Genomic DNA, 24,013 nt, shown 5'->3' with positions numbered 1-24,013 from the left:
AATAAGTGTGACTGAAGTGTATAACAAAGTTTTGGCAACCTGTTCCTAATACTACGCTGCAAAATATGTCTTAAAAATCTTGTACAGTGCAAAATGTCTTGCCTCACGCTCCTTGAGAAGGTAAATGTTTCTGTCTGTGGGTATTTCTGAGGATTTGGTGGGAATCCGTGAGTCCTAGAAGGTCATTATATATGCCCCAGTGAGTAATTATGAAGTTTCGCATCCTGGCTGATAAAGTTTAGCTTTGGTTTAACATGTTATGGAGACTGGCTTGATTGGTCTACATTTAACTATAAACTGATTCATCTGGCCTGGAAGCTTAAGAGCAGGACAGACAGATATGACTTCTCAAGGAAGATAAGGATTCTTGAGCTCCCCTGTAAGACGCAGCTGCAGTGATGCAACCTTCTCCCGAAGTCAGATTGGACTGTCTCAGCCCCCAGTGTGGGAAGCCAGTCAAACCATTTTATCTTTTCCTTTTCTATCTTTGGCTACCTGACATCCAAATCTTCCAGCAATTTTCTCTTGGTGGGTAGTCAAGTTTTTCACGTGAGGCAGCAGGAGCATGGCAGCATGCAAGCCTTTGAGGGCCAGTTGGGGAAAGCTTGTGTGTCAGGAAAGCTTTATGCATTGGTCTGTGTTATTTCAAGCAGCGCTGCTATGATTGCCTCACCAGGTCCCTGGAATCTGCCACTTTGGCCAGGTCTACTTGTCAGAACCTCAGCCTGGGATTTTTGCCACATTTAAAGCTATTCTGTGTTCGTTCTTTCTATCATATTGACTCACATTCACTTGAATTCTTTGCATACTGCTTGCCAAAATTCAGTGTATTTAAACATATATGTGCTGTGAAAAGCTTTGGGTTGCTCTTACTCAACCGAGTAGTTAGCTGCACATTTAACTTTTAAGCCTTCTTGTAATTTCCAGTCAGAAATAAGTTTAGGAGTGTGCCTTAGTCTTGTTGAGTTCCCCAGAGTAATTCTTCAGATGCTTTAAGTCAATCATATCTTTAAACGATGCATTGACTTGGAGCTTTACAAAAAGGCAGTTGGAGAAGAGGTCAGAAAAAAAATGAATGAAGATGTGGACTGCAGTGATGATTTGCCAGTGCTGATTTGAGGAGGAAGTCTAGTTATCTGTGTTTTCCTTCTTCTTTTCTTCCCGACAACCCCACCCCCCAAGTAGAGGGAATTCTGATATGGCTTTGAGTGCAGATGCTTGAGAAGTTTGTGGTCTAAAGGCTGATAATTTTACAAGGATCATCCAAAAGACCAGTTCTGTGACTATGTGTTTATTCATAGCTGAATGACAACGCTCTGAGTTCCTAGGCAGAGAGCTGGGTGAATAACTTTTTGTCTCCTACATGGTGCAAAAAAGTGTGATGTCCTTAACAAAAAAAAAAAAAAAAAAGCTGATATAAATCAAGGCATTCATTGCAGAATTAAAATGCATAACAAATCAGTTAGGTATAAATATTTTACACTAACCTCAAAGTGTGAGCAGAGTCGCAACAAAAACCATTCTTATATCAAAATAATAAAAAAAGCACAAATCTTAAGTGTAAAGCTCTGCCTATCAGAACATACACCCATTCTGGTGATCTTCTACCATGTCCATTTTTTTTTCCCGTCTGATCTACCAGTAATCATCAGTAATGTGGGGAAGGAGGATCATCATCCCCTATCATGTATACTTAAACAAGCATCAGTGAATTAATTAACACTGATGCTGTCACAAATAAAACCTTGTGGATCCTGCCAACTACGCAAAATTGTCAGGAGTACAACCTTGTGGGTATGGCCAACTACACCAATTTGCTGCAAATGATTTGTTGCATGGCTTTGGTTAGCAATTTAAGATTTATTAATATTTGAGATACATCATGGTATCAGGATGTATAATTTTTAAAAGCATCAGCCAATTTAAAACAGCAGTTTGATGGAATTTTTTACAATCAACATAGCGACTTAGTTAAAGATTCGAAAATGGCAAGGTTCACTCTATTACTTATGTAGAAGAAATGCACAAAGGGAAAATTCAGTTATGCTCAAGTTAGTGATTCACAGGGGATCATGGATGCAGGGGATAAGGCAGACCCTCCTGTTGAGTTACGAGGTTCAGAATAGACCCCCTTGCTATCTAAAATCCTTTCAGAGGGAAGTTTAGGTGCGGCTAGGTCCAATCTTAGTCTCGGGCTTGGTCAACAGTTTATGTGAATAGGGATTTATTTTTTTTTTTTCCCCCCAAATTGCACACACACCCACCCTGAGGTTAATTGTGAATAAAATTCCCCTTTTCATGAGTTTCATAAATTACTCACATTTTATGTTCTGGCATTCATCAGCACACGGCTGGTGAACCTTGTGAAATCAGGCCTTTGAGTCCTCACAAAATTGTCAGCAGATTATCTTTCAATCCTCATGAAATCTACCCTGAGAGGCATCCCAGCCCAGGGGGAGATACAGGGTCACACAGCCCACTGTGGCCCCAGAGAGCTCAAAAGGTCTCTCTCTTGGATTGCTAGTTATAGGATTGAGATGATTGGCTTTGGTCAATATTTTACATTCTGGCCACAATTCTGGTAGGCGAGTCAGGGAGCAGAAGGCCCAGGTGTGAACAGAGACTGCCTGGTGCCCAAGTCGTCATGACCAAGATACTAGTAAGATAGGTTTTATCCTGGGATCTCAGGGTGGTCGTGATGTACCATTCAGGCAGCAGATGGATAGAGATTGCTGGGCACCCAAGTTGCCATGACCAAGGTAATAGCAAGATAGGGCTTATCCTGGGACCTCAGAGGGGCCCACCTGGGGTGGTGGGGGGGGGCTGCACTACCACACATGTTAACCTGGCATGTTTAGGTTTCAGGTTTAATGCCTATGAGATTAAGCAGTGGCCATTTAAGAACCCTCATAGATATTGCTCCAGGTGCTCAACTTTACCTCTGGAGGAGGGGGTGGATTGTGTTAATCAGTCTACAGAAATGTCCATACGTATATGAAAGTCTGGCACTTTTGAAATGGAGTTTTGCTACTGAGGCAGGAGTTGATCTAAGAAAGACAAGCTGGAAGTTTGGGGAAGCAGCATCATTGCAATGGATTATATTCACTTCTTCATAGCCATAAAAATATAATTACTTTTATATACTGGAGTATGGAGAGAAATAATATTTTCTGCTTGAAACAGTTTATAGTTCACATTTAAAGTTGAAGCTCAAAATCTTTCCCAAACATAGATTTCAATACATTCTGTGTAGTCACTTTCCTTTCTCTAAAAATAACTCAATCAACAGCAGTAAATCATGCAGTTCTTCATGTAATGTAGCATGGATTGTAGGTTTCTAAGGTCAGATTAACGCAAAGTCTGTTGGTTGGTCTAAGCATACTAGTTTGAGCAGCTCTGCCATGAGGTACCTTTTGAGTTCACACCAGTCCTCTATTTCTCAGGACTTCCACAATTCAGTTGATAAACTGCTTTCAAAAGTCAGAAAGCGCAAAATCCTGCCTGTGAGCACACAAGAAGGGACAAGGCAAAATATCCATACTCCTCTCAGGAATACTGTTACAAAGTTGACCAAATTCCTGTGGCAGTGCAGTACTGCTGAGGTAGCAGATAAGGCACGGATGGGTTCTGCCGGGGACTTAGTATTCCAGGTAAATAGGTAGGTTCAAATTAATGAAAAGAATCAAAGTGATGACTGTGTCTCTTTCCCCAAGCTTGTTATGCTTGCCTCTCTTGACTCTGGACTGTCTCATCCTCCACATTGAGTGTGACAGCATACCTCAGGATGTCATCAGCTCCCAAATAACAGGAGTCTTCTTTCTGGTAACAGAGACAGGGGGCAGAAAGAAGGCTCTTGCCTCCAGACTCCTGCATGATAGTGGGGAAGCTGTCAAGTTCAAAGTTCCCAAAAACTGAGAGTTTAAATTAATACTGGGGGAGGTAGGTATGACCTTGGTCTAGCTGGATAGGTGTGAGATATACAGTGATGTTACATGACTCGGGGGCACGCTGCCAATGCTGATGGTGAAGAGTCAAGTGTCACACATGCACGCATCCTTTCAGCATAAATGTGTTTATTTAGGCATTTATTTAAGTTTGAAAAAGCTCTGCGCCTTTTCCAGAGCTGCTGGACTCTTAGCTTATTTCAAGATCAGTAGGATGATGGCTACACACGGAATTGGTTCCTGGTATTGAAAAAAATCCCTGTTTAATGACTCGGTGCTCCTGCTCTGTAAATGAAGGAAGGGATGAATATTTACTTTCCTGACAGAAATGTTGCATCATTAATATCTGTACAGCTCTACTCTATTAAATATTCTTGTCTTTTCATATTTAGTGCTGCATAAGAGACTTGTGTATGTGGGAGCAGTGGCACGTCCCAGGGGCAGCAGCCTGGGAGTTCTATAGTTGGAGGTGTGATGCTAATGCAACAGCGCCTCACATCCCATTGCTCTGTTTCTTCTAGATGCCTCTAAAGAGGCAATTTTGATCCTCTCAGATGTTGGTAATGACGTTAATGCTGCGTAGGCTTGGCCTGGTCTGTCAGCCCGAGTGAAATATTCTGAACAGGAAATTCATGTTTACATGCCTTAGAACACACAACTGAGTCAGGTGTGAAGTGCTCAGCTCTCAGGATAATAAAGGGAAGTGGTGTATAGCCTTATGCAACATTTCTCAAAGTCTGTCTGAAACTTTGGACACAAATTGCCAAGGGTGTGGCCTTATTTTATTACCACTTTTGGTTCCTGGACTCAGTGATATGTGCAGTCTTGCTGCAGTTTTTGTTGGAAGTAGAATCTGTCCTGTAGCCTTTAGATCTTTCATTTGGCAACTACTTGTAGGCTTTTTTTGTCTTGCTACTTCACTTTTTTTTTTAACTTGGTAAACAGGTGAACATTTTATCAGCAGTTTTTCATGTTGTGAACTTAAGCTCTTTAATTTTTACTTTGTTTGTTTGTTTATTGCAGCTGGTGCACAGGATAAAATTGGCTGGGCATTTGGCTTGGGTTTGGAGAGGCTGGCCATGATTCTGTACGATATCCCTGATATCCGACTGTTCTGGAGTGAAGATGAGCGCTTCTCGAAGCAGTTTATTGTGCCTCACATTTGGCAAAAAATAAAATTCCAGGTAAAATAATATGTATATGATAATAATTTTCTGACAGTAAGAAGTGTGTATAGCCCTAGAGAATATCACATAATTGAAATTCTGTGCCATTAACAGATTAGGTTTTAAAGCAACAGCTTTCCAGCTATCATGGTTCTCTGATATACTGCAATAAAATCCAGCTTTTGATGATAACATTTTTTCCAGCCAGATAATGTTGTCAGTTGCTGCTGATACTCAGTGAATAACTCTCTTCTGAGTAATACTTAAGCATATATTAACTTTTAAATTTATCCAGGATAGGGATAGATTTAGGCCTGTATCTTGTTCGGGTATGTTCTTGAATTGTGTCCGTAATTCTGTTTCATTATAAAAATGTATTTGATACTGAGTGTTCAAATACCATAACACATTCCCAATTTTTCCCATTGTTTTTACTCTACATTCATCGAAGTCAGTGTGATTTGCGTTGTCAAACTTGGGCAAAATACTTTGGGAATGTGCCTCGCCATCTTCAATGTGTCAGCTCTTTCCTCCAGGTGATAATGGGGGGAGAGTGCAGGCTCAGCTTGTATTTCTTTTGTAACTCCTCTACTGAGGTGATTTTTGTCGTTGGAAACCTTGTCTTACTTTTTGGAGTTGCAAAGTAATGAAGCATAACTTGATTTAGTGGAAATGCTATTTCCATAATATTCTGCAGCATGAGCACAGGAAGGTTCAAATGAGCTGATATCACTGGTCTTTGGGGGATTTGAGCCTACATAGCTGTGTAGATGCTTGATGAAGTCTGAAGTACTGAAGCAGCAGAACACTTTTTGCTGCTGCCTTTTACTGTTTTCGTTGCCTTCTTTGTGAACAGCTTGATTATGTTTTTTAAGAATTGAAAATATAAAAAGGGAAATCAACAGTGATAACGCTCAGATGATATTTGAGCAGCCTCCACATCAAATGAGTAGCAGCATCCATTTTTTAATTCATGGCAATTCTGGCACCACTTCTCTGGTAGAGTCAAAATGGTGTTTGGATAAGTTTTGGGGGTGGGTTGGGTAGTTTTGGTGGAGTTTTTTTTGTTTAGTTAATTTGTTTTTTTGGTTGTTTGGTGGTTTGGGTTTTTTTGGTGATACTAGCGTTGCAGCATTCAGATTGTAGTTATCACTTAGAGAAGGAAGACAGGTTTTTGCCGCTGTTGCTGAAGGTGGGTCTGCCTATAGGAGATGAGGGAAACCTACAGAATGTTTGTTTTTCTTTTCAATAAGGAGTGCTTAAGTCTCCTTTTCAGCCCATATCTTTCTGATTAGCATTGCTTCTGAGGAGCATGGATTGTGGCTTGGGTTGTAGATTGCAATCTGGTATCTGATGGAACTAAGATGAGATTTCTTGCTTGCTTTAAAATTACAGATCCAAGCCTCAAACTGGTATTAGCAGCAGATTGGGTGTTCAGGGAAAGGCCCAGATTGTCAGAATGATATGGTCTGATGTTGAAGGTGAGCCAAAGAGAGGGCTGGGTGTCTGGCTTCTCTAAGTTGCATATCATTTTCACATTCAGCTTCAGAACAGTCAGGTGTAGTGAACCGATCTGAAGATGACAGAAGCATAGGTTACTGTGGATAGGCTCAGAGGAAAGGACATGGTTTCTAGGAAGCTAAAAGTGAAAGAAATACTTTTATTTTTTTATTTTATTTTATTTTCTTACACCACCACCACCCCTCCTTTAATTGGTGCTGTTTGGTAACCTTAGTTGAGCAGGAGTCACTGGGAGCACATGGTTTTGCACTCTTTTGCTGGGAACTGTCTGTGTCATCAAGAGGAGAGTGGTGACAAGGTGTTGGTAGGTCTTTACGCATTTTTACTTGATGAGCAGCATTGGTTTCAGCTGGCATTGGTTCAGCTTGGAACAAGGAGAAAAGTTCTACAACCCAGAACTGATGATGCAGAGAGAGTCATGAAGTTGAGGTTTGCTGGCTGAAATACATTTTGAAGTAGTAACATGAATCAGGAGGTATGATGCAGTAGGTGGGGGACTTCAAGGAAGAGAAATTGCCAGCTGCCACTGTGCTTTAACTTGGACCAAAGTGAAAGAAAGACTGGAGTAATATTACCAGGCCATTACCTACTGCTTTATCACATTAATGTGTTGGCAGTTGTCGTATCCCAACAAATAGGCCAATGAAAATTACACAGAGTGGTAGAATAAGGGGTATGGGAGAGGGCAGGTAGAGGAGGAAAGAAGGATTATTTTCAATCTTCCCTGTTTGTCTTCTAAGGAAAGGATATGGCCAATGTTTTAGAAACAGATTTTTGCTCTGGTATCAAGCAGCTTTTAATTTTTTGCCTTTTTGCCTTTTTGCCTTTTTTTTTCCTTTGCCTTTAGCACATACATACACACACCCCACTTGGATGTCCCATCTTCAGTTTTGGTAGAATTATTCTCCCTAACTCTTATTTTATATTTTCCAACTCTGTCTCTGAATATACGAGACTAGAGGCAAGTTTGGTTTTTTGTTTAAAAGGAAGTCTGTATCCAGCTTCAGTCTGGTATCTTATATTGAGCTTTTTCAAGCTCAATACTGTACATAGGTCTAGTACATACTGGTGTTGCTTTTTAAAGGGTTAATGACCCATCAAATGAGAATACTGTGATTATTCTCTTTGGTGCTACTGTAAGATCTTGGGTGATCGGAGTTAGTAAGCCAGTTTTCCTGTCTTTATGTTCTGTGTCATTTTTCAGGTATGCTGTAAAACCAAGTTAACAGACCTTCTGCACTTGTCTACTTTCTAAAGGGTCATAATTAATTAATCACGTGGTTTATTCATATCACATTTGAAAGAAAACTTTTAGCCTGTCTTCCAGTGTTGACGTTGTATGCAATCTCAATGGATATTTTAAAAAGTGTCAGATTTTCTGCATGCAATGCAATGCAGTACTTTTCAGTCTGACTGAACTGAACCAAGACATACCAGGTGTTTTGAGAACCTTTCATTATACAAATTGATTCCTGCAGCCTCAGAAGACCTGGGTAAATGTCCATCCTTTGTGTGCTTAACTGAGGTAGACCTCTCAACCATTAGATACTCTCCCCATCCTTTCTTATATTCTGAATATTATCCGCCAACATAAATATTTTTTCCTGTTCATTAAAATATTCTTCAAATACATGAAGTGCACACTACATAGCAGTAACCTTTAATAATAGCTGGGCTATATATATACTCTTGTTAAAAAAATTGAATTTAATTGGAGCATTTTCTTGGGACTTAAAGTATATGTTTTGTGCCTTTTAACAGCCTGAATGTGTCAGACTTTTTCCTGTGTCCTCAGTTGCTCAATAGACGCGTGCAGGCTTCAGTAGGTCAAAAAGCTGCTGGGAAAAGCTGACAGTGCTTGTACCAGTGTGGCCACTCAGCACAGCAGTGTTAGAGTGCTGCTCCCCACAGATCAGATTATTGCATTTATTTGGATTACCAAATCACTCTGGCTCTAAATTGACACAAGTCACAGCAGTGGGGGGATCAGAGGCCGGTAACTTGCCTTCAGTCATTTGTGTTGGGCTTCTGCTCAGGCTGTGAAGGGAAAAGCTGAGGAGAGACAGGGCAGGAAAGACTAAGCACCTGCAAGGGGTAATGTAATAAAACAAATGCCTAGGATGCAATCTAGTATGGTGTGTTACATCTGTGTTCGTCAGGGCTCTGAGCATAATTGCACGTAATCGCTTTCCAGTTCATGCTGAGCCAGCATTCTTACAAAAAAAAGATGTGTTCGTGGGCTGACGACTCTCAGGAAAAGGTACAAAAATGAAGTGACGTTTAGGGAAGGAAGGCACTCGCAGTTCAGATCAAGTGCCGTGTGCCCAGAGGTGTTGATTAAGACGAATGGGCTCTGGTGGCAGGATGGTTCCTGGAACCTCCATCATGTTGCTGCCACAGCGAGCAAGCAGCATGTCATGTCAATTGACTGCTGATGCATTCTCTCCTCGCAAAGTCACTTTCAGTTGATGCTGCTGGTGCTGTGTCTCCTGTTGTTTTAAATAATTATTTCTTTCCATTGCAGATGAGCCTTGTGGCCTGGACTGAGGTTAAGCAGAAGCATGTTTATGCTGTTATAAGGGAAGCATTGGTACAGAGGGAATCTGGATCAGATTCCTAGCTAAACTGCAGAGATAATGGGAGTTGATTTCTTATTCTTTTCCTCATTTCTGCCATATCTGTAATATTCTGCAATAACTGCAATAAGCCTAGCACTGCCTACTTTTTACCACCGCCTTCCATCATCTGCAGGGGCTGCTCCTTCCTTGTATCTGCTTGACACACGCACTCTCTCCAAACTCAGTTCCTTTATAATAACTTCAATACTCAAATTTTAAGAAGCTTCAATACTCAGAATAATAGACTTTCTAACCAGGATCATTCTGATGGCGACAGGATATACAAAGCACCTAGAGCAGCTCTGCTGGGAGACCTGAGGCGCTAGCAACCTTTGGCAGTGGAGTGAGGAGAGCTGACAAGCGGCTTGAGCTGACACTGTTCACCTCCCACACAGCTGTGACCAGAACGGTGTATGTGGCCCTAACATAAGAGAATGTTGTCTGCTTTGAAAAGTGAACAGTCAAGGTTAGCAGAGGTGAGAAAAAGTATATCTTCAGAAAGCTGTAGTTGTGTGAAAAGAAGTGATTCATTATATAGGAAAGGAAGTCAAAGTGGGCTCATCTTTCTCCTGTGCAAGATAGTAAAGGCTGGGCCTCACTCACTCCCATTTGCCTTTGCTCACTGTGCCGCAGGGATTAAGCCCCTATTCTGATGATAAAGGATTTATCCAGTAGTCCAGTTTGCACTATTTGCTATGTATGTGAGCCCTCTTGTTCACTCAGTTAAAGGACAACTTTTTTACCTTAGTGTGAGCTTTTCAGTTTTCTGAGACAGTCATCATCCCTGTGCATCTTTCCTGTGCACATACCTGATTGCTGCTGGGAGACATACAGCTTGTCCTGAAGCTTTAGAAGATGCTGAAAATAAAATGCACTGGCAGGTCCAAGGGGAAACTTCTGCAAATTTAACCATCTTAGTCTATATCCTTTATTCCATGCTTGAGAAGGATCTAATATATAAGCCAACCATTTCAAACAGTTTGATCTTATTACATTCATTGCACAGGGTGGGTCTGTCTGATCCGTCATTAGTATGCTACTCCATATAACTTATATTTATCTTTTTAGTCTGTGATTAGCTTTATTTTCCAATAAAAAAGTAAATAGATTTACTGGCTGCTACATTTTCAGATATTTTTCATCAGGATTAGGTAACTCCATGCTTAAATGGTTATTCATTTATTATGTTTACCTTCTAATAGTGCACCTATTAAAGGCAAATACGCATCCATTAGTATGTAAATTTAACTTGGATGTCTGAACAAATGAGGTACAGCCTCAACTGTGATTTATTTTCTAATTAGTTTTACTGTAATTGAAGATATATAAAGTGTGTGTGCATGGATGTGGAGGTACAACAGAGAATACATGATGGTGTAGCATAAACATTTTATTGGCATGACTTCGGGAAGGTTGAATTTCTTATGAGTGACTTACGTAGATCATCTTAAATGAATGTCAATAAAACCCTTACAGTGCTGTATATCATCTCATGTTTGTCTGTATACTCTGCAGAGCATTGCAAAACTCCTTTTTTTTAGCATTGGATAGCCATGGAAAGAAGGCAAAGATACCTTCTTCATTGTGGAGGTGCTGCACTAAGCTGCACAATTGGATTTGAAATCACTTGATCATCAAGTCTTCTCACATCAGGATGTTATATCTCATATCGTTCATAGGCAGTGCTGGCATTGAAGCTCTAGGAACCTGAGCCCTCTGGCCCCAGTCAGGCAAAGTACTGAAGCACGTGCTGAGCTTTAAACTTGCGAGTAGTCCCATTTAAATCAATGGGATATTTCCTGTGCCCAATCAAACATAACCTAAATGCCTGAATGGTTTCAGGTCAGAGATCTCCATACTTCCTGGGATCCAACTGAGAGTGATCAGCGCCTTGCATGGCTGAAGCAGAGGAAACTTTCAAAATGGCTGTTATAAGCAATAAGAGTTTAATCTGACAAACCACAAACTTCATTTGCAAAATCTTTGATCCAAGCCAGTTTTACTGATCAACACTTGGGTAAAAGTCAACAAGCAAGCATCTGGACAGTAAACAGGACTTGAATTCCATTCTCAACAAAAGATATTGGCTGAAAACACAGGAAGGAAACAAGAAAATAGGGGCTCAGAAATGAGGAGAGAATGGATGGATGGTCACATGAGACTGGATACAAGAAAAAACAAACCACTGAGTAAGAGGAAGAGAGAAGAGCTGTACTTTGGGCATTGGGGGCAATATGAAAAAGTCTGGGGGCAAACAGAGAAAATTTAAACAAGGTGGGAGGGGTGGGGTGGGAAGAGGGAGGAAGACAGAAAAGGAGAGTAGGTTTAAGGCAAAAAACTGTTGAGACTGATGCAAAAGTCTTTTTCTAAATCAATCAGAAAGTCTTCCCAGACTTTGTACTGTACACATCTACTCTTGATCTCCTTTTGAAAAATCAAGAAATATGAGTGACCGCAAACCACAAGCCATCAAAGCAATTCTGTATTTTAAAGTATTATCATCAGTCTCAGGTTGGGGGATGGTTTTGAAAGCAAGCAACATGTTGTCTGAGAGTAATGACTGAAATACTTAGAGCAGCTCTCCAAAACTCAGGCATACCTCAAAAACAGGGGGAGCAACAAAAACTGGTAAATCCAATGCTATCATATCCTAATTTAATTTTGTGGACTTTTAAGTCCAGGTCTAAAAAATAAGCAGCTTACACACCAGTGAACTGCAAATGAGTAATATAGTGGCTTTTCTATCATATGATATAGCAAACATGCTGAGACACACACGTAGTTTCAATGGAGCACAACTGGACCTGTGTGCTCAGCCTTTCAAGGTAATGAATTTTCCAAACACATTCAGTTCTTTATTCCTCTAGCTATTCTTAGCTTTTTATTTCCCCAAGTAAAGCCTGAGTGAGGATACTTACTACAGCTACTGGTTCTATAGACTGTCTCTTGTTTAAAAGAGAGGTTCTGTCTGACACTGTACAGAAGTGCACATATGGGAAGGTGTTAAAGAGTGCTATCTGTATTAGTTCACTGTGCTAGGAACAGCAATATGGGAATCAAAGGAGTACCCTGTCTTATCTTCCCACCACATCTTGACCTTGACTTCCATTCATCTTCATAGTCTTAGGATCTAAGGCTAATTCGGGTTGGAAGGGACCTCAGGAGATCTCTAGACCCAACTTGTCCTCAAAGTAGGGTCAGCTCTGAGGTCAGGCCAGGTTGCTCAGGACATTATCCAGCTGGATCTTGAAAACCTCCAAAGAAGGAAACTGCACAAGTTTTTTGGGCAACTTAACTCCACTGCTTGACTGTCCTCAGGGTGAAAAAGTTTTTTTTTTCTATATCCATTCTGAAATTCTCTTGTTTTGACTTACATCCATTGCCTCTCATCTTCCCACCATGCATGGGAGTGAAAAGCCTGGATCTATCTTGTTGATGACCTCCTTATGTGTACTTGTACTTGTACTTGCTGTTTAGTTCCCCTGAAGCAGTCTCGTCTCCAGGCTGAACAAACCCAGCTCCCTCAGCCTGTTCTCACAGGGCAAGTGTTTCAGCCCCGTGATCTTCTTGGTGGCCCATTGCTGAAATTGCTCCAGTTTGTCAATGTCTTTCCTGTATTGGGCAGGGCAAAACTGGATGCAGTACTGTAGATACAGTCTAACAAGAACTGAGTAAAGAGGGATAATTATTCCCCTCAATCTGCTGGCTATGCTTTTGTTGATACAGCCCAGGATGCTCCTGGCCTTCTTAGCTGCCAGGGAGTACTTACGCCCAGTTGCTGTCCACCAGGAGCTTCCAGGTGCTTCTCAGCAGAGCTGAGTTCTCTTTTCATGTGATTCTGTGATTCTTGTTATCCCTCCTGTGGCTTAGGAAGGAGATGTTGCTTTTCTTCACTGGCTCTTCATAGCCTGTTCTAGCAGCTCTTAGTCCTTATGCAGAAACTGATGCTTGCATCAAAGTAGACAGTGATTTCAACATTTCTTCCCACTTTTTAAATGCCCACGTGAGTATTTTGGGTTTTCTCTGATACTGCTAATCACACTGGGGAGGAGCTCTCTGTGATATCCACTTTCCTGTTCTCTTTCAAACCTCTCCTTCACAAACTCCTGGTTTTTTGCAATGCCTACCAAAACAGCTGGCAGCGGATGTCAGAGGTGGTAAAGAGCTGAGACACCTGTCAGTCATTTTTATGAGTTTCATTTCATGGTTCAAGTGGACTCTACCTCCAGCCTTCATCTGCTTGTCATCACTTGTCATACAGTTAGCACATCAGCTTTTAGGGATAGGAACCATCAGTGGACTCCACATTTTGATTCTGGATTTCTGAAACACTTAGTATGCTGGAACCCAGGCCCATGATTAAGGCTGCACTGTGATGATATTACTGAAGCTCGTGGTAAAAATAACCACTGACGGGGGATGTGGTTCCCAGAAATCCAGCTGCTACCCTTTGAACTAACATCAGTGATGCAGGTTTCCACACATGCCCTGATTCCATCCCTCCGCCCACCCACTGCAATCTGCTATCAAGCCTTCCATTGAACCTGTAAAAATCAGCAATAGTTTAATTCCTTTCTGCTTGTACTTGGAAAAATGTCAATAGCCCTTTGTGCTTAGATTAGTTAGTGATATTTATCTACATAACATCTCCATCTGTTGTCTGCTGGAGCACCAGAGGGTGAAGCAAATCCATGTTACCCATCTAGCAGCCACCTTGCTAATAGTCAGATGTACAGAGAGGCTTATAATAGTCATTAGCAGAAACATAGCTTTTTTCCTGTCCTTCACCTATGTTTCTTGAAAATACTTTAAGTAATTATAGGTTGTTTTCATAGTCTTAAAAAATTTGAAAGTTCTCATATTCACCTCTGTTAAGTTATCACTTGCCAATAGCAGATTTGGTCTTGCTGGTGGTGACTTGTAGCAAAATAGCTGGTTTGACCTGTTCTTTCTGGATGTTATGAGTTTTCTGCTTTGTAGACAATTGTCCCAGTTGGAATTTGTATAGAGTGGGCAGAGTACATGTGTATATGTGTATATATATACAAAGAGCAAAATATTTCACCCCTACTTTCAGTTTTCAGTGCTAACACACAGTTAAATCCCTAATTGAGTTTTCATGACATGGCAGATAATTCTAAAACTTGGATGTATTTATGTTTTTCCTCAAATTCTCAGCTATGTGGGAAGCTCAGGTCTTTACTAACATACCTAGAGAGTGCCACAGGAGTTTCTGGAAGCTTGTAATGTAAAATACCAGTGTGTCCAGCTGGAAGATGTCGTCTCTTTTGACTGGAGGTCCAGTCAGAGACAGCAGTTGAAACTCCTCTTGGTTTGAAGGGGTTTGGTGGTTTTGTGACTGCTGTGTACCACTTGTTTCTCACAAGTGAAGACTCACCAAGTGAGACTTGGTTCTCACAGAATCAGGGTGAGAAACATGATTTTTTTATTCTTTCCCATGTACCTGTGCACTGTTCTGCATTGCTGTTCCAGCTGTGCCACAGCAGCTACGTATGTGACCCCATATCAGTTCCCTGATCCACTTCTCAGTGTTGCCCCATGCCCTCAGCACAACTGAGGAGACAGCGCTTTTGTTTCTGGAAGCAGGATAATACCAGAAGTGACTGGGGAAAGATGGGAGGAAAAACACCTTGTAAGGTGGCTTTGCCACTCGATAGTGTGCCACAGCACTATGGCCTGCATGTATAAGCAGCACAAGGGAAAGCTCATGGATCAGTGAGGGAAGCGAGCAGCCTGGCTGGGAAGAGGAGCCTTTGCTAGCTGGGAGTCTTCTACCTTTTCCTTCCATGTACCTTGGGCACTCAGAACCTCAGTCCTGGAGTAAAGAAGGAAGGAGTCCAGAAGTAATTGAAAGAAAAGTCAAGGATTAGGGGAGAAAGGACATAGTGACTTGGATGAAGACATACAGCTGTTATTGTTGAAAGATTTTTGTCACTTAGATTCCAATGATGGCATCCCAGGTGAAACACAACTGTGCAACGCAGTCTGTAGATGTGTGCCATGGTTTTCAAATTGGCTCTCCATATCTTCCCAAACAGGTGTTTGCCATAGTCCTTCCATGCAATTAATGTAAAAATACTTTAACATAAAAAGGGAATGTTACCTGTTCAAAAACAAGTGAAAGAGTCAAGATCACTTTTTTTTTCTGTCTCTCTTTAAGCTGGAAAGTTGGAACAAAATGGCTGAAACCCAGCCTCTCACAAGTCTTCAAGAGTGGTAACATTCACAGCGTATCCCATGAAAGGCTTTGGCACAAGCGAAATTAAAAAAATAGTGCCTCAGGAATGTCTGTCTCAGGTGTGGCCAATTTAGAGCATGTTGTCAGTTTAGAGGATGATGGGTGAATATGTAGAGAATGACCCAGCAGCTGTTTCATCAATACAAGTGAAAGAGAATCCCAACAACTGGGAACAGACCACCAGGGACTTCCTTCCCATTTGTTTTTAAACAGAAAGGAGCAACTGTAGCCTTGACTGAATTTTGAGCTCACCCAGCATGATGTAAATAAAAAAATGAATTTCCAGTTATGAGTGCTGCTGCAATGAACAGTTATTGTCAGCAAAATCATTTCGCTGCTGATGTCTTTTTATTTTTTGGTAGGCAAAAGCCAACGTAATCCAAAGTACACCTTATAATATTTAAATGATTACTTAGCAAAAAGTGCAATAAGCTTCAAAAAGCATGTGTTATTGTGCTTTGCTCTGATCTCTAAACCTCATGTATTTGCAATTTGAGTAGTTGAGTCTCTTTAAAACAAATAGCTCACAAATGAGTAATTCTGCTGCTGAATATGTCAACCAATCTTTATTGCATCCCAAATGACAAAGTATAATGGTTATACAAAGTGCTCAAATAAGCTATGGAGCAATTTCCAGCAGTGATATATATGCTGAAACCCACATTAAATTAATATTAGGTGAAGGAGTAAACCTGGAAATCTAAAATAACAATAGATTTTGTATTGGTTATGTGAAGCTATGAGAACCAGCTGGTTTCAGCAGGAATCCACAGATGTTCAGAGCTTTCAGTCTTACTGTCTACAAAAGTATGTAGCTAGTAAAGAGAGTAACCGTTACACTTCTGCCAATATTTTCCCAATATTGGTTTAATTACAGTGTGGTGAATAGAATTCTGGCTAGAAGGATGGCACAGTAACTATCTTGACTTTAGTCTTTGGCCCTGACCTAATAAGTGACTCAATTTCCCTACTCAAAAATTCTGTTTCCCATGCTGTTTACAGTTGCAGTTGTCTTCTCCAACACTATCCTAGGGAGGAAAGTTCTTCAGCTCAGGGGCTATTGTTTTGTCCTTCGTCTACCTAATGGGACCCTGGTAACTGTCTAGGTAGTTACCACAGTCTGAATATCTGCATTCTTACAGAAAGGTTAAATACATCTTTGTGAGTGTACATTATGCGTTTGGTGTAAGAATAAACTCCTGTTTAAGATTTGCCTAATCACTTACGCTATGCAAGTGTGTGTCTTCAAAGATACAGGTATTTATTGGTATGCATACACAACCACAGAAATATAAAGCAGGGGGAGGGGCAGGAAGGGAGCTTCAAACCAGTAGGAAATACACGCTAATTCTTTTTACCAGTCTTCGATAAAAGGATGGGTTTTGTCATAGTTGAGTTTACGTGATAGCTGTTTTAACATTTGTGCCAATGTTTTACATGCAAAAGATAGATCTTGCAAAGAGCTTTTGATAAAGTGCTCTCTAAAATCGTGCCTAAACCCCTACAGTCATCATCTGCATCATGATGAGCCATTGCAGCTCAGCTGTAGAGTGTCCCTAGGAAATGAGGGCTGAGGAGAACAGTCTGGGTGCATGCGTGCGTATGTGTGAACAGGAGCACCTTTTGAATTACGTGGTGTTAATAAAAAAACCCTGATTTTCGGCTGCCACTTCTCTGATCAGAATATGAATTAGGCTACAGAGAATAGCCAAACAACAGAAGGCACAGCTGGGAAGAACCGTATTATTCTTATCATACCCGTCCTCAATTTCCTTCATCTTGCTAGTGAGAGACACACAGGGACAATAGTAGTGACAGCCTAAAACAAAATGTGAAAAGTAATGCTTTGGGGTGCATATGCTGCAGAGAATTTGTTTTTGCAGTTTTGTAAAAATTAATAATGGGAAGAAATCACCTCTTTTGAGGACTGCTTTCATCCTCCTGCTCCTGCACATGTGTTAAATCCAGTTTGCATAATTATTCCCACATGTAACCTGTTCTTCTAAATCAGCAGTAGTGAACCCATTTTTGTATTTTTGTAAAATAAGGAAAGCTGTTAAAGAAATACCTGTTCTGCACAAGGATTCTGCTTGTAGATCTAAACATTTTCTACGTTTTGTCATTGTGTACTTAAATGCTTAATGTGCTTTTTGTTCTTGGTCTGTTCTCAGCTCATGGCTTCTCTGTAGTTTTTTGTTTCTAAGTGGTGTTACTCTTTAAGAAGAGTATAGCTTTAGGAATGTTCAAGGTCTGCCTGAAAGAAAAAATTAAAGGCTTTTCTCCCTTTTCTGAGTATTGGACAAAAGAGCCTTTCATTTCTCTTTCTCTCTAGCTTACCTACTGTTCTTTTAAGTTAGATACTGTTTTAGAATTGCTACACTACCCTGGTGTTTTATTATTGTTTTTGCACTTTGGAGGTTGTGATTTGTATGAATTTAGTACTTAAGGGGGGGAAAAGTGAAGTTGACTACTCTGGAAACTAAAGTATTGGATTTTACCAGGAGTCATCGCGACTGGGGCAGTTTTCCCAAGTGAAGAAGGAAACCCAGCTATTTTAGTGGCACTGGAAATCATGAAGAATATTTCAAAACCACCAGTAATCTGCTCAGGTAAATTGCTGTATGTGGCAGTTGGGATCTTTTAATTTCCCAGGGAGCATAGATTTTTATGATGCACTATCCACAGTAGTGTTTCTCAGATGATACAGATTAGCTCATAAGTCTGAGAAGTGTAGAAAGATGAGGGCATTCCTTTGTAGCATAGCAATGTCCAGGGCATTATGTGAAGTTGTACCTGGCCAGGAAATACAAAGCATCATTGCTGTTGTCTTGGAAATCTCTATGCTTTTTAAAAGAGAGAAAGAAAAAAACATGCAGCTTTTTAGGTGGGAAGAAGGAGTTTTTCAGGTGTTGCACGTGCCTCTGAGATTTGTGATGCCAGCTTATTTTAGTGTAAGTCATATTCAGGTGTTCTGGAGATTCTGCTATTTAAACAGTAACTCTCTGGAATGGTGGATTTAATGAGCAGAAGAGGAAATATAATCAGCAGTGCTTTAGATCAGATTTTTCATCTAAGCCGAAATAAAACATTGGGTGCCATTTGTTTCCATTGTTCTGCTATGTATTTGGAAGAAATACATCCTCATATTGCTGCAGTCTATTTCCAAATACTTGCGTTCTTTATTTAGATATAAATCTTTTATACAAATTGTTGATGTGTGCAGTATTTTACCCCACTGAGCTATTTATCTCAGTGTTATTATTAAGATAATGAGAAAAAAACATACAAACCAAACCATCAGAAAGGAGGAAACCTGACTTCTGAGCATGACAAACACTGAATGCCTGCAGCCACCAATGCTTTCTGCAGGAATTGCACGTGCTCAGCCCTGCTGAAGAAGAAATTCTTAGAATCTGCTTGGAAGTTGGGTTTCTGCTGACCTATACCAGTTTAACACCCGTTCCTTGCAGGCCTGGTAGATATTTTTTAGAAAAGTGTGGGATTGGTACATACAGTCTTTATTCATTGACAGTTTGTTTTCTGAGGTTTGCGTCTTCTCTGCCCTTTTTACCCCTGCTACAAAAAAAAGCTGATAGAGTGATTCTGCCTATGAGGTGGGAGATTTGGATAGGAAGGACAGACAGAATATGGACAGCCTGTGCAGAAGGCACTCCTAAGTGTTGATTATTAGGTTTGGTGTGAGAATCCACTTTACCATTTTGGTGATTCCAAATCACTGGATCCCTTCCCCAGGACACAAGCTCGCTCATTTTCTGTAGATGACATCAAAACATAATAAATAGGTTGTCCCACCTGTTCCCCCTCGTGTCACAAGAGTTCTGTGGTAGCAACTGCTCAAAGGGAAGTGACACCAGAAAAACCGTTTCTTGGCTTTTAGTTGTTTTGCAGTGATATGTATGTGTTTGAAATGGGAGAAGATTAATGCCATGAAAGCAGCTAGCTCAGTAGGTGAACAACTGGGAAGCTGGGGAAGAAGCATGAGGGGAATCCATATTTTTCCACAGTAGATCTAGAACTGCTATACAAACATGTCAGGCTAATCTTTTCTTCACCCTGATATTTTCAAAAGGGGGTTGTAAGAAGCTGAGATGTGGGAGTGAGTAGTACAGACAAATCCCTTTTTAGTGGTTCTCCCTGTGTGTTCTATCTGTTCTCTAGCAATGAGAAATTATTTTTGACTAGTCAAGCGCAGAGCAGAGAGTCCATCACCAGTATTTAGGTATCATTTATATTTATCTTTGGGTGGTTTTTATAATCAGATCACTAGTGCCAAGGCATATCCAAATGCCCAAGTGCATGGGTATCTGGAAATATCTCTCTACTGCGTACACTGCAACAGCCCTGCTTTTAATAGGATTAGGTCAATCCTTTTTTTTTAATGTCTTTCATGCACTTTTTCAATTCCTTACTAATCATACAAAAATAACCTCTTCAGTGGCAACAGAAGTGATCCATCCGTCTGTGTCTGGAAAGCATCTCAAAAGCCATGTGTTGTTTCTCAGTTTTTTGACCACAAGTCAGTTTAAAATACATATTTCCACTCAGAGAAGTTTATTGTGACTTTAAACTTGGAGCATTGACAATGACAAATTTAAATGAGCTTGACTTTAAAATAAAATGCTTGCAATCTAAAATAATATTGTGCATAAGAACACGGTGTCCCTTTCTGATGGGACCACAGAGGCTTAATAACTAGCATTACTTTTGGATGAACTTGTTTACTGGCAAGCTTGCTACTCACTCATTCTGCTACAGCGCCAGTCCTCTTGTGCATTCTTCCTGGTGCTTGGAAAAGGTGGAGCAGCTTATCTGAGAAGTTTAATCTTTTCATTGGCTGTTACCCATCTTAATTTTTCAGTGTCATATTAGGTATCAACTTTCCTTTGTCAGACAGGCTCCTCTATAATAAACTGTAACTTTTAGCATGCAAGAAAGGTTGTATTTGTTCTTGGGCTAACAAGAACCTTATGAAGTTCAACAATGACAAGTGTAAGGTCTTGCACCTGGGAAAACATAATCTGGGAGTGCAGCACAGACTGGGATCCCCCTGGCTGGAGAGCAGCTCTGTGGAAAGGGACCTGGAAGTCCTGGTGGACAGGAAGCTCAGTATGAGCGAACAGTGTGTTGCTGCGGCCACGGCGGCCAACAGGATGCTGGATTGCATCAAAAAGGGCATCGCCAGCAGAGATAAAGAAGTCATCATCCCACTCTACTCAGCGCTTGTCAGGCCACACCTGGAGTACTGGGTACAGTTCTGGTCCCCTCTCTACAAAAAGGATGTGGCCAGGCTGGCAGGGGTCCAGAGAAGGGCCACCAAGATGATCAAAGGACTGGGAAGCTGCCATATGAGGATAGGCTGGGAGAGCTGGGTTTGTTCAGCCTTGAGAAAAGGAGGCTCAGAGGGGATCTCCTCACCATGTACCAGTACTTAAGGGGCAGCTACAAAGAAAATGGAGACTCCCTTTTTACACAGAGTCACATGGAGAGGACAAGGGGGAATGGACACAAGTTGCTCTTGTGGAGATTCCGACTGGACACCAGAGGGAAATTTTTCACAGTGAGGACAGTCAACCATTGGAATAATCTCCCCAGGGAAGTGATTGACTCGGCCACATTGGACACCTTCAAGAGTCAGCTGGACAGGGTGCTGGGCCATCTTGTTTAGACTGTGCTCTTCCTAGAGAGGTTGGACTAGATGATCCCTGAGGTCCCTTCCAATCTGTGATTCTGTGACTGCGCATGTGCACGTCTGTGTGCATTTGTCATGAGTCTTCAAGGTTTTTTTCTATTCAAAGGTGCTTCACTAGCATTGGGAAAGGTGACTAAATGAGATAATATAAAATGCTACATAATGACCACTTAGGCAGAATATAAGCAGTTAAGCTGTTTTTTGTTTTGCACCTTCAGGGCATCTGTAATATGGCTCAAGACAGAAACTCTTATCTTCAACAAGACCCCATAAGGCTTAGCTTAGGTGGGAAGGGGACAGAGCTCAGACGGTGGTGTGCACCGTACAGCAGAGAGGGATCTGGTCGACAGATTTGGTCAGGCACAAAGCTGCAGCTCCTGCCAAGGGGCTGCAGCTGCTTCATCCCACACTGAAGGCTGAGACTTAGACAAAAAGACAGTCTGTGCCTGATGGCACCTCCGTGCTCAGCCTGGATCTAGAATGGGTGCCTTACCTTTGAGAACAGTTTAATTTACTGTGTTTCTTGATAATGTTTTTTCTTTCTTATATTTTCCACAAGGTACTTCCTGTATTTCCATAACTCCATGATTGATTTTCCCCAGGGAGGAGGGGGGTAAAGGCAAAGAGAGTGTTTTGCCAAGATGAGGAACAGCAATGACTTGTAACCCAATGCTGTTTTAATTGTGCAGGCTGCTGCTGGCAAACAAGCTGGTCTTTCTGCCAAACGTAATATTTTCCTCAAGGTATTGGTCTGTAGAGGGGATTCTGACATCCTTTTCCCTTTTTTACCCCCATGAAGGGCTGTGAACTGCTCTAGTTGGGATATTATTTGATTGATTCGACCTGTGGGTGTGTGTTGGCAACACCAGTCAGCTGCAGTATCTGTAGGCAAACGTTGCTTGTGGCTGATGGTAGCTTTCGCTTGGGTTCTTGTCTCAAACGAAAGACGGTTGGAACCAGGGCTCCTAAATACAGCTTAGAAATCAAACATTTCCATCAACCATGATGAATTAAAACCATTAGGAATGGAAATGAACTAGCCTGGTTAGAAGGTAAAAAAGGAGGAAAATGGGGATGGCTGTGGGAATGTGTGGGCAATCCTTCCCCTTCCCCCAGCCCTGGAGCCCCTAGAACTAGACTTGATTGCATAGTACTCCTGCTATGCCTAAGAGGAGTTGCATCTAAAGTGGCGTGCACCCAGGTCTTTTCAGTAGCTCAATGTCTTCATGCTGTCCTTCATATTTGCTAAAGCAAATATTTCTCATCTTAAAAGATGAGAAATCACTAAACTAGAAACAGAGGAGATTTGGTTTGGTAATGTTGTCAAAAGGAGGTTTGGTTTGGTAATATTGTCATTACCAGAATGCCACAAAAGAAGCAATCTTCTGAAAGAGAAAAGACCTGTTATTCTATACGTAACCATCCAAGTCAAGTATGCTGTCTCCTGTCTCCCATGATGGCAAACAGCGAGTGTTTAGAGAACAGCAGAGTGAGTATGAAAAGTGTGATTCTTCTCTACTTTTAGTGATCCTGCGTAATCCCATGAGAGAGCTGCTGAACCAAAAATGCAGCTGGATCACTCTGTTTAATAGTGACTGGAGGATCTGTCCACCATGAATTTGTTTAGTCCCTTTTGGTTCCATGTAATATGTCCTTAGCTATGCTATGCACAGCGTGGGAAAAAATACACCCTTTATTTCATATGAAACCTGATGCCTCCCTTGCTTTCTCTCCTCCTTCCCCCTTGCTTCTATGAGAAGTAGTGAAGGGTGTTTCCCCTTCCAAATTGAATATATTAATGGCTTGAAACCATTTGAGACACTCAAAGGCACTCACATGATATTCAAACGAAGGACAGAGCATTCTCACCTGTGCACGAAGAAAACTTCTTCCACTCAAAATGGTCCATGTACAAGGAGAGTGCCTGAAATCCAGGGGGCACATGATGTTCCCATGGACACATGGTGTTTTCCGTACCTGTACGTGAGCTTGCAGACGTGAAGAGCTCTGCTGGGGGGAAAGCAGTGTGCCATCCAAAAAGGGCTGATCATACTTGTGTGTTCATTCCCTGAGAAGCTCGGAACACCGCTGGAGGCTAATGCCCTTCTGCAGTTCCCCGCAGGAGGACAGAACAGTGCATCAATCCCAAACTGGTCCATTTGCTTTGGTTTTAAGAGGTTAATCCCAGAACGTATCTGTATATCTGCTTATCAGACTTCATAGAAGTTCTCTGTTGAAATTCCTCTGTTTCCTCCTTTGGGGGGGTGTGTGTGTGTGCATACATGTATCAATATAGAGAATTTACCATATATCACTGAGAAAAAAATTGATTTGGTGAAGGGAAGGGTAGAAAACTTATAGTAGTGGAACATTGTGACTGTGAATTTTAAGCCATGACAGCCAAGAAATTAAAAATTATGTTTCCTGCAGCAATCGTAATTTGTCTACATTGGTAATAAATATGAAAGTGTAAATCTAGGAGCATACACACTAGTACAGGAAACTTCATTATGTGCAATGGGGCTAAGTTACAGTTGTAAATTTGCAAATTTGAATTTCATGCCTGTTATGTGTTTAAATTTCCTATGATAACACTGAATTAATGTAGTTTCACTATGGAATGTAATAAGAAAGGCTTAGCTATTACAGGACTATAGCTTTCATTTCAATGAGAATATGGCATCGCATTAAAACTGTATAGTTTATGTACATATTTCTCCAAAACATGGGCAATGCAGGACTTTTAAAGTTTGACAGCTGTGATGCTGCTAAGTCTCATATTTTTCTGACTTAAA

At 41.1% G+C, this 24,013-nt stretch overlaps 1 protein-coding gene across 8 annotated transcripts in view; it reads left to right on the top strand.

The window, feature by feature from the left end:
* FARS2 (phenylalanyl-tRNA synthetase 2, mitochondrial) overlaps positions 1–24,013 on the top strand; it is a 255,752-nt gene that overhangs the window by 147,445 nt on the left and 84,294 nt on the right. For all 8 annotated transcript variants that reach the window (XM_075084110.1, XM_075084102.1, XM_075084104.1 and 5 more), the window contains one exon: positions 4,968–5,128. In XM_075084110.1, the coding sequence (XP_074940211.1) occupies positions 4,968–5,128 (161 nt within the window). The remainder of the gene's footprint in view (positions 1–4,967; positions 5,129–24,013) is intronic.

Source organism: Phalacrocorax aristotelis, chromosome 2, assembly GCF_949628215.1.
Source record: "Phalacrocorax aristotelis chromosome 2, bGulAri2.1, whole genome shotgun sequence".
In the NCBI taxonomy this organism is placed as follows: Eukaryota; Metazoa; Chordata; class Aves; order Suliformes; family Phalacrocoracidae; genus Phalacrocorax; species Phalacrocorax aristotelis.
Note: the sequence above shows the minus strand (reverse complement) of the source record. Positions and strands in the feature narration are given on the sequence as shown.